Source organism: Equus asinus, chromosome 13, assembly GCF_041296235.1.
Source record: "Equus asinus isolate D_3611 breed Donkey chromosome 13, EquAss-T2T_v2, whole genome shotgun sequence".
NCBI lineage: Eukaryota > Metazoa > Chordata > Mammalia > Perissodactyla > Equidae > Equus > Equus asinus.
Window position 1 is genome coordinate 12,823,470 of NC_091802.1, and position 11,268 is coordinate 12,834,737.

The following is an 11,268-nucleotide window of genomic DNA, read 5'->3' on the forward strand; positions in this document are numbered from 1 at the left end:
AAAACTAGACAGTTAAAAACTTAGACATTCGTTCAAGCATTTATTGAACAAAAATACATATGTAAATCGGGGTCTGGGTTGGAGGTGAGGGGACACACACAGTTCCCTGCTTTCAAAAAGCTCAGTGTCTAGGTAGTGGGGAGTGTGAAGAAAACAAGAGAAAATACATAAAAGATTGACAGTATAATAATGGCTTCCTGTAAGCTGCGAGATTGCAGAAACAAAGGTTTATTCATTCAAACAAATTCTGCTTGAGTGTTTGATTTTTTCTTACAATGAACAATGTAAAAAAAGGAAAAAAAAAGAAAAGCGCCACAGCATTTCTCTTTAAAGAATTGAGGGGCCGGCCTGGTGGTGCAGTGGTTGGTTAAGTTTGCACGTTCTGCTTCAGCAGCTTGGGGTTCGCTGGTTCGGATCCCGGGTGTGGACATGGCACCGCTAGACAAGCCATACTGTGGCAGGCGTCCCACATATAAAGTAGAGGAAGATGGGCACGGATGTTAGCTCAGGGTCAGGCTTCCTTAGCAAAAAGAGGATTGGCAGCAGATGTTAGCTCAGGGCTAATCTTCCTCAAAAAACCAAACCAAAACAAAAAAAACAAAGAATTGAGTTGTATGCCTGACAGAACTTGTCAAACGTGTTACCTGCATTTAAAGAAAAAGTTAAAGTGGTAGGGACTCTAAAAGCTACAGGGGATCAGAGGGCCTGAGATAGAGAACTGGACCTTAAAGGAGTTAGCACGAGGCGGTGGCTGTTTAGGGAGAGTAATTAGACCAGACCACTGGAGGGTCTCATGAAGTGAGAGACCAGTCTGTATGGGATCTGACGAGAGAGCGTATTAAATGCCACGCTAAGACCTTTTACTTTACCTTTACTTCAGGCAGCCACCGGCTTTGTTTTTGAGTGTGAGTTTCCATGTGTTTGTGTGTGAGAGCATGAGAGCAGTGTTTTGAGAAAATCAAATAGAGGTGTATGTGACGGCTTAGAAAGGTCAACAGTTTCGAGGCTACTGTAAGAACAATGGAGGACCGAGGCTCGGAGAAGAAGCGTTGCTGCGCTGTCACCCTCAGGACCTAAAGGTGCTGCCAGAGCTGACCCAGCGATTCTTTATGCGCACAGGAAAGAAAGCACAGGGGGTGGTCTCCGTGATCACACATGCACAAACATGGTCTTGGGTGCCTTTCAGAGGTAATCGGGAGAAACCATTTTACCCAAGATTCTCATCAAGCTCCTTCAAACTTGCCCCGTGCCGTTCAAGGCCCTCTTCACCACAGGCTTAACTCAGGCTCCCCAGACAAGACACGGTCATAGTGTCACCTCCTTTACCAGAAGTTTAGGTCTTCTAAGCTCATCAACTTCAAAGGCAGAGGCAAAGTTCCTCCAAATCTTCATTTCTTCAGAGATTCAGAAGCTGGAAGGAGAAATGATGTGCACTCTCACTCCAGTCAAGGGACATCAACATATTTACCCGCTATGTTTTCAACATCCTCAGCTGCTACATTCAAACCCATCCTGCTTCAGGGAAGAAATGGTTTAGAAGAAGGCAGCTAGATAAGGAGTAGATTTAGTGACCAATGTCATTGGAGTGCTTGGTAAAAGCAGATTTGATAAGAGGGTTGGGAGAGGAACCTCAATGGGTTGAGGAAGAGGCATAAAGAATTGGAGACAATGAATGCAGACAAGTCTTTAGATAAAAATTGGCTATGAAGAGAGATGGTATAAGCTAAAAATGGGATCAGGAGAGGGAGGGTTCAGTTTTGCTTGCTTTGTTTTTTAGGATGGAAGACACCGGAACATACTTTTTCACATTTGGGAAGGGGCAGTGGAGAAGAACGTTGAAGATACAGGAAAGAGATGGGATAATTGGATGGAGCGAGGTCCCAGAGGGAGTGGGATAGGAAGCAGAGATAGAAAGGAGTTCTTCTATTGAAAAGGGAGCAAAGATGCAGGTGGATACATGTATGAGAGACAGTTGAGGGATGAGGATGGGAGCAGAAAGTTGAAAACGTTTCTGTGAAGGTCTCTAATTTCTCTGTGAAGTAACAGATAAGATGATAAGAAGGGGTGGTGGGTGGGTAGTTAGCTGTGTAAAGAGGGAGGGCAGGTATGAAGTGGTTATTAGAGACAGTGGGAGAGAATGCTGACCGGAGACTGCATTCGTGTTGAGTGCCCAAGGGCATAAGTCTCCCTAGGTGTGTGATTTTCTTCCTCAAGCCAGGTGCAGGCTCAGAAAAGGGCACAGTTGGGGGTGTCCACAGCAGGTTTTTATTTTGGCTAGGTACATGCGACTGAAGGACACTGAGGCAAAAAGGTAAATGAGGCAAAGATATTGGTGAAAGTTGCGGAAGCATCGGGCAATGGTCTAGCAGGGAACGAGTTAAACCAGGAAGGACGATGGATGGAACATAGGAGAAAGGTCACCGGACTGGAGAGCCTGGGGAGGTATAAGAATGCAAAGATTAAAGCACACCACAGGGCCTTGGCTCCTCTGAAATAATTCAGATGGTCCAAAGAACCTTTCCCAACTCACTAAAATTTGCCTTCAGATATGAAAAAGTTAAGACTTCCTCATTCTCTCTGATTATTACCTTCTCAAAACCAGTTAAGGCACCTAGTGGAATTAAACTTCTCGCACTGTCATATTCACAGGGTATTTATCGATCTGATCTCTCAATACTTTCATAAAACAGCTTAATCTTAGCCTCTCCAAGAAAAATCCTGATTCCACTCTGTAGGACTATAGAAACGTTTCTCAATTTAACTGCTAAATTTGTGTCTCCGAGACATAGCAGCCTACGGAAGGACACACACTGCACGGTTCCACTTATACGAAGTATCTAAAATAGTCAAAGTCATAGAAGCAGAGAGTAGAATGGCGGTTGCCTGGGGGAGGGGGAAGAAGGGAGCGGCTGTTCAACGGGTGCAGTTTCAGTTATGGAAGCTGAGTAGGTTCTAGAGATCTGCTGCATGTTGTGCCTACAGTTATCAATACTATAGTGTACACTTCAACGTTTGCTAAGAGGGTAAATCTCATGTTGAATGTTCTTAACAACAAAAAAGAAAAAAGATATAGCATCCTTGAAAATTTGTAAAAATTCCTGCCCCACTCCTTGCCATTTACTTAGATTTCCACTAGGCCAAGCCCCTTCTAACTTCAGGCAGGATCGGGAAATGCAGGATGCTGTGATCTTCCAGAAGGCTTGAGCAGGGAGAACGCGTCGTCTCCTTTCCTTCAAAGTGCCTAAGGTAAGCACTGCCCAGGGGAGCTGCTGAGAGCAGCGGCTGCCGTTTGTCGTCTACTGTGTGTCTAGAACTACGCTAGTGCTGAACGAAACTGTCTCATTTCCTCTTCACAACAGCCCCACGAGGAGGGATCATTATTGTGATGTTACAGATAAGAAAACCAAGGCTCAGAAATGTGATAAAAACTTGCCTAAGGTCACACAGATAAAAGTGACAGAGCCTGGAATGTCAGTACGTCAGACTCCAAAGTGCCATTAAACTTTTAAATCCTGCAGAAGAGATTCAGTTACAACTTCCACACTCACGTGAAAGAAGACAGCTGTCCTATGACTCACTATCCACTTCCTTTTCCTAGGTTAGCTGCTTCTATATATAATTTTACTAGGAATAGAGAAACAGGCTCAAACTCCCTAATCTATATATTGACATTTATTTATTCTAACGAGAAAACCTCAGGACCATTTGCAGACTTTGGGATTAGACTGCGTCCCAGGAAGGACCCCCCACCCTGGAGTTCAGGATGGCATCCTGTATGTTCCCCTGGGACAGTTCATATTACAGATAAAAAGACAGGGGAAAAGCTATTAGATTCCTGGTGCTGCTGGATAGGACGTACAAGGGCACCATTCCGTGATGATATAGGTGTTTTATACCAAGTTCCTCCATTTGCAGGATTTCTCTGTGGTGTGGAATCTCTGATGATAAAGGGGTAAAAATGTAATTAAAGGCTTACCCCATCAAGGTTTCTGTGGGATGCATTTAAGAAGGACATACCTGCACATGGCCTGAGGCTAAGTACTCTAAACCGAATCAGACAGAAATCACTCTTAGGAAGCTTAGAATTTTCCAAGTAGTTATGATGCCTAGGTAGACACAACAGTAATTAAAAACAAACAAATATCTATATATCTCCATCCACCCATCTATCTATCTGTCTATCTATGTATCCGTGTACGTATGTATGTATGTGTCTATCTGTCCATCTGTCTGTCTGTCTGTCTTTATCATTACTGTCTTCCTAGGGTTATGATCCTGTGTGGTTTCTCTGAGGCTAAGACCTGAGCTCTGACTGAAAGGATTTCTGCACTCGTTATGTTCATGAACTTTCTCTCCAGTGTTAATTTTCTGACACCTAATAAGGTCTGAGCTCCATCTGAAGGCTTTTCCACATTCTTTACATTCATAGGGCTTCTCTCCACTATGAACATCTGTGATGTTGAGCTCTGGTTAAAAGTCTTGGACACTGACTGCATTCATAGGGTTTCTTTCCACTGTGAATTCTTTGATGCTGAGTAAGCTGTGAGCTCCCCCGAAAGCCTTTCCCACATTCGCTGCATTTATAAGGCCTCTCACCTGAATGGATTCTCTGATGTTCTATAAGGACTGAGTTCCTACTGAAGGCCTTTCCACATTCACTGCATTCATAAGGTTTTTCTCCAGTGTGAACTGTTTGATGTCTAATAAGATCTGAGCTGCCCTGGAAGGTTTTTCCACATTTATTACATTCATAAGGTTTCTTTTCCTTGTGAATTTTCTCTTGTCCACTAAGTTCTGGATCTGAACTAAACGCTTTCTCATATTTAAGTTTTTCTCCAATATGAAGTCTTTGATGTTTAAGAAAAACTGTGTGCCCACTGAAGGCTTTCCCACATTCAGGGCATTCATAGGGTTTTTCTCCACCATGGGTTCTTTGATGCTGAATAAGAAGGGAAGTCTGCCTGAAGGCTTTTCCACATTTGCTGCATTCATAGGGTTTCTCCCCAGTATGAATTCTCTGGTGGGTAACGAGATGTGAGCTCTGACTGAAAGCTTTCCCACAGTCACTACTTTCATAGGGTTTCTCTCCAGTGTGAATTCTGTGATATATAGTAAGATCTGAGCTTTGATCGAAGGCCTTTCCACATTCATTACATATATACGGCTTCCCTCCACTATGAATTCTCCGGTGCAGGACACGGTTTGAGCTTCCCCTGAAAGCTTTTCCACACTGATTACATTCACAGGGATTCTCCTCACTATGAATTCGCTGATGTCGAATGAGATTGGAGCTCTGACTAAAGTCTTTGCCACAGTCACCACAAACATAAGGTTTCCTTCCTGTGTGAATTCTTTGATGTGTAACCAGGTTTGAACTCCTAGTGAAAACCTTTCCGCATTCATTGCACTTACAGGTTCTCTTTATGGTATGGATTTTCTGATGCTGAGTAAGTCCTGACTTCTGTTTGAAGCTCTGGCCACTTGCCTTGCCCCTATAGGTTCTTTCCTCTGCAGAAACTCTCTGATGTGTAACAAATGGGCTCAGATCACAAATTCTCACCTGCTTATCATATTTAAGTTTTCCCTCTCTTATAAGGGTTTTCTTAAGGATAATGTTCACTTGACTGAAGGTCCTGTCCTCAAAAGAGGATTGTGCCGGTCCAGCCTCTCACGGGTTTACCTGCTGCCTCTCCAAGCTGTTCTTAAAGTCACTGGATCCTAAGAATTTACATCCATGGGGTATTTGTATTGGGTGTCCTGATTCTATTTCTTCAGAAATTTCCTGCTTTAGCTTCCATTTCTTCTGTTAGTTTTCTTTTCATTATCTGAAACATAAATTAAAAGTATAAATGGTTGCCTTCTCATGCTAGGAGAAAAGAAACTCTTAGAAGGTGGCAAATAATCAAAGGAAAGCATTTCTGTGTTTGGGTTGAGCTTCTAAATTCTCAAAAACAGTTTTATAACCTGAGAAAGAGAGAGGCTTCTAAAGCTAACTTTTATGGTTTATGAAAGCAGTTCCCAAACTTGACTGATTGTCAGAAACACATGGGACAGCTACTGAATCAGAATTTGAGTCCACTTCATTCTTCTCTCTGCAGACCGTCTTTCTCTTTTATTACCTCAGCCCTTGGATCTTAAAATTTCCTTTATTTGGAAGACCAGCCCTGGATGAACTAGAATTTTTTAATTCCAGTTCCAAAATCTTAGAAAAAAGAGTCAGCTGTCCCAGTTTAGGTCAGGTGTCAACTTCTCTCTAACCAGGGGTGGCAGGGTGAGTGCAGGGCTTGGGGGATCACACAGGGTAAACTTGTCTGCTGGGAGTCCCTCTGTAGGTGAGAAGGACGGGGAGATCATGGTGAGCAGCCTCGAGACTTCAAAAGTTGTTTATGACATAATTTTTGCCTGAGAGGTGAGACCTTCACTACAGTTTCATCTTCTTGGCCATTTAGTGGATATACTCAATATATAGGGGGAAGAATGGCAAGTGGCTTTTATCTCAAGTGTCAACCATGAAGGACTGAAAACTGGTTGGCTTAAAACACCAGTTTAAGCGCTGAGGCTGTTCGTGGGCTCGTAAGAACAGAGTACTGTGTACAGGCAGAGTGTGGATTACTTAAATTCGCCATGGGTGTGCGGGGGAATCCAGAGAGTAGTGGAGGTAAAGGAAGGACGGGATGGGCTTGCTGTCCCTACATAGGAGCAAAGGAAAGATGCCAACAGAACATAGAAAAGATTACTCTTGGGGCCAGCCCTGTGGCCGAGTGGTTGAGTTTGCGTGCTCCGCTTTGGCAGCCCAGGGTTTTACCGGTTCAGATCCTGGGTGCGGACATGGCACCGCTCATCAGGTCATCCTGAGGCGGCGTCCCACATAGCACAACCAGAAGGACCTACATCTAGAATATGCAACTATGTACTGGGGGGCTTTGGGGAGAAAAAGGAAAAATAAAATCTTTAAAAAAAAAGAAAAGAATATGGGCTCTGGATACAGACTCCTGAGTCTGCCTCTGCCATTTACTTGCTGTGTGGCCTTTAGTTACTTAACCTTTCTGTGCTTCTGTTTCCTCATCTGTAAAATGTGGACAGTAATAGAACCTAAGAGAGGTTTTGTGAGGATTAAATGAGTCAATACATGTAAAGTGCTTAGCCTGGCTCAGTTAGCTTTCAGTAAATAATGCATAGTTTAAATTTTGTTACTTGGTTAATAATCTTGACACCAAGATCTGCTCCAGTTCAGATTAGACAATGCTGTTAGTTATACATCAGTTTCATCAGGTTAATCACTGTTCAAAAACCTTTACTTCTCCCTATTTATTACTGTATCAGATCTAACTTTCCTTTACTTTTTATTTATTTTTAAAAGATTTTATTTTTCCTTTTTTCTCCCCGAAGTACCCCGGAACATAGTTGTGTATTTTTAGTTGTGGGTCCTTCTAGTTGTGGCATGTGGGACGCCGCCTCAGCATGGCCTGATGAGCAGTGCCATGTCTGCACCCAGGATTCGAACCGGGGAAACCCTGGGCCGCTGAAGCAGAGCGCACGAACTTAACCACTCCGCCACGGGGCAGGCCCCTATTTTATTTGACTTTGACAGATGTCCATAATCTGGTCCCAACATAGTCGTCTGTTGTGATTTTCCTTTACTCTGTAAGGGCAGGGTGGTTGTTCCGTGTGGTATCCCAGTGCCTACAACAGAGTTTGGCACGTTGTATTCACTCAGTAATTACCCATTCAGTGAGTGAATACAGCAATTCAAAACTGCTGCTCTAAATAAGCCAAGTCCTCCTCTGACTTCCACATCCAAACCAGGCTCTCCCTCCTTTTGAGGGTCTTTCTGGGAAAGTGGTTAAGAGCACAGACTTTGGAACCAGACTTGCTTCCAATTCTGGCTCTGCCATTCTCTAACTGGAGACCTCAGATGCGTTTCCTGACATCTCTGTATCTTACCTATTTATGGGGTTTCCACCTTTGTAGGGTTTTCACCTGCTTTGTAGGGTTGATAAGGATTAACTGAATGAATATAAAGCACTTAGAATGGTGCCTGCCACACAGTAGGCACTAGGTAAGTATTAGGGGAAAAACAAGTACACAAAATATGAGACCCAAATTTAACTTTTAGTTATACACAGTCATATTGTCTCCCAAGCTCCAGATCATTTGACCTTTTCTCCTCTCTTGACTTTTCAATTGTTATTAAAATATCTCTTTTATTGGTTTTTCCTTTCAACTCTTAACGTTACAAATTAGGAGTGTATCATTCTCTATTTGCACCATTTCAACAGTTTCAAAGCTGGTGTTCCCTGCCTTCCTCTAATCTTATCTATTTCTCTTTCACTACTGTGAAAATACTTTTTCTACATTAACACTTACCGTGTGGGACTCTGATTCGAAGCGCAAATATTCCGGATTCGGGAGCAGTCTAAGATCTAGGCCTCCGACTGTAGCGACAGCTCTTCCATCACAGCCCATCTTAGATTTCCACTGGAGTCAGCCCCCTGCTAGTTAAGCGCGGGCATCAGTGCAAGATATCAGGATGGCCCCTTTGATTTGCTAGAGGCATTTCTGGGGGTAGAGGAGATAAGGACGTGGGCAGGGAGCCTCTGACTTTTTAGAGAGGACATTTCACAACAGGGAACAGAGACAGTTCTGTATCCCAGAGGGATTTAGACGCCTGTGATGCTTGCTCAAAATTCAAGAAGCCACCGCCCTGACACCCATCCAATCCGGAAGAAACTTCGTTTTGCGAAGGTCAAAAGGTCCCCATTAACAACCTTCGAGTCCCTGAAGAAGCTCCTCACGCGGAAGCCCGGGGCCCTCCACGCTCCTGCGCTCGGTCCTCGCCGCGCTCGCCTTGCGCGCGGGCCGGCAGAGCACAGCGCCCGCCGCGGCTCTGGGCGCGGGGACCACAGTTCTGGCGCCGGCCGGCTAGCGAGAGCCATCCTGCCGGCCCGGACCAGCGGCCTCCGTGCGGTGGGGCCGCGAGCGGGGAGCCGAGCGCTGGGCCGGGCCGGACGGGGCCCAAGCGGCTCGGTCAGAGGGGCAAAGCCGGCAGCCCGGAGCCCGGGCGCCCCGCTCCGCGCGCGCGGCCACTGCGCGGGCTCGTCGCCAGGCTGCCATCGGTGTCCCCGTCACTGAGCGCCTCCTCCGCAGCCTCGGCCATCGTGCCCCACCGCGACTGGTAACCGGGAGCCGCGGCCGCTCGGGGAAGCTTGCGGCCGGCACTCCCCACCCCTCGGCGCGCGCCACTGGCTCCGGCTCCCGGCGGCGCGCCCGGCCACCGAGTCGAGTCCTCCTTCCTTCCTAGACAAGGCCGGAGGGAGGGCCGCGCTGTCGCCACGCGAGCCCTCGTCTCTCCCGTGTCTGGGGCTCGGCTCTCCGCCAGGTGTCGGGGGACCTGTAGAGAGGACCCAGTCCCCGCCCAGGAAGGGCTCAGTCTAGTGGCGCGACAAGTAAATGCTAACTGCTGTGCTGTGCCGGCTGGTCTGTGGGAGCACAGCGGGAGCACCCAACCCCGACCGGGCGTCGATGGGGGAGGGCATGTGCGGGAACTGGGAGATGCTGCTGCCCTGCCTAGGAAAACGGGCATTGGAGTGAGGCCTGAATTTGAATTCCAGTTTCTTCTCTTACTAGTTCTGGGTCTCTGAGCAAATTACCTTGTCTTCTGACCTTAGTTTCCTGTTTAGAAAACCGGGATAACAGTAGGACCACCAATGAAGACAGAGACTAAGAATCTAAGAGAAATTGGTGTTAAGTTCTTACCATGGTACCCAACGCTAGGAAGTAGTAAAAAAAATAACGGAGCTAGGGAAGGAGGGAGGGAGCATGCCTGGCAGAGGGAACAGCCTGCGGAAAGGCCATAGGGCAAGAGGGCAGTGCCTAGGTCCTTGGGAACTGCAGACAGTTCAGGGGTAAATGTTGGATTTAGAAAGGTAAGCACTTTGCAGAAAGCCCTCCCCAACTCGGTCAAACTCCCCACTGCAGTAGCATGCGTCTCCTTTGTGGCACTTAACCAGGCTTGTGTTAACCTGCAAACAAAGAGCCAAAAGGAGAGCCAGGCGTTTATTTTGGCATGAAAGAATTGCAATTCTGGGAGCAGAGATTCTGGCAGCAACCCAAATAGTGTCCCGCTAGGGAGTAAAAGTCACGGGCTTTTAAAGGCAAAGAAGAGAGGTTGTATTACAAAGAATTTTAATTGGAGTTGGAGGCAGAGAGCTAGTTTTGGCTAAATATTGACTGACTATTGATTCTATCTTCAGAAAGTCCACCACCCTAGGTCTTTGTGATCAGGATGTACTTCTCCTGCTGACCGCCCAAACAATTGCTTGTAAACAACTGCAGTTTTAGCTCCGTCCAAGGTTCAAGGCAGTAAGGCAGTTTCTCTGGAAAGGCAGCTCCAACTCCATTTTAAAATGGCCCCACTAACGTCAATTTTGACAGTTGTCATTTTACTTATGATTCTAATTAGATCTGTCCTCTGCTATTAGAAGCTCCACCAGGGCAGAGACTGTTGTCTGCTTCTGCTCACCCCTCCTTGTACACCCCAGTGCCTGACACATATTAGAAACTCAACAAATATTCACCAGATGAGTGGATGAATGGGGCTAGGTCAGAACACGTGTGTCACATTAAGGACTGGACTTCGGGCTCAGGTTAGCGGGAAACCACTGCAGAAGTTTAGAGGGGTGGCGCCATCAGATTTGTTCTAAAGAAAGATCATTTAGGCTGCTCTGTAGAGAAATGGAAGCAAGGAGGCATATTAGGAGGCTGTGGTGATACAAGCAACAGATGATGATGGCCTCACTCTAAGGGCACCAAAAATCAAGCAAAGTGGACTAAATTGGCAGATTATTGGGTGACATTCCCTTCCTCTACTGTACTCACATGCTCTCTCTCCAAAGTGGTAGTAACAGTTTTGTTTCCTATGAAATATTTATATGGAGAAAACTCTTAACCCACACTCCAATCACCCCTGTTCCTCAAGGAGATTTGATAATCTCTCAGCTTTGGTCCTCCTGGAGTTTAGTTCCTTAGCTGTTTATGGTCTCATGAAGGCAAGCTTCTATCCTTTAGGCTCTTTTCTCAAAGTTCCAATGTACGCAGCTCCCTAACAGGTAGATCTTACTCTACGGAATTCAGACTTACAAATTGGACACTGCTACGTCCACTTGTACCCTAAAACTTTGAATGGGCCTTCATTTCATGAATTGTCTGCTTAATGGAATTAACTCCTTTGTCCTCCTCGAGCCCCCACTGGACTCTAGGCTCCTTGAA

The 11,268-nt window shown here is 45.9% G+C and overlaps 1 protein-coding gene across 1 annotated transcript; it reads right to left on the minus strand.

Annotated features, from left to right (window-relative positions):
* Positions 1-27: 27 nt before the first annotated feature.
* LOC106825650 (zinc finger protein 594-like) lies at positions 28-8,936 on the minus strand. Its single transcript, XM_070482185.1, has 3 exons — positions 8,732-8,936; positions 4,597-5,667; positions 28-1,411 (listed from the first exon to the last, which is right to left on the minus strand). The coding sequence occupies exons 1-3, from the start codon at positions 8,934-8,936 to the stop codon at positions 1,389-1,391; spliced, it is 1,299 nt and encodes a 432-aa protein (XP_070338286.1). The 3' UTR covers positions 28-1,388.
* Positions 8,937-11,268: the final 2,332 nt, after the last annotated feature.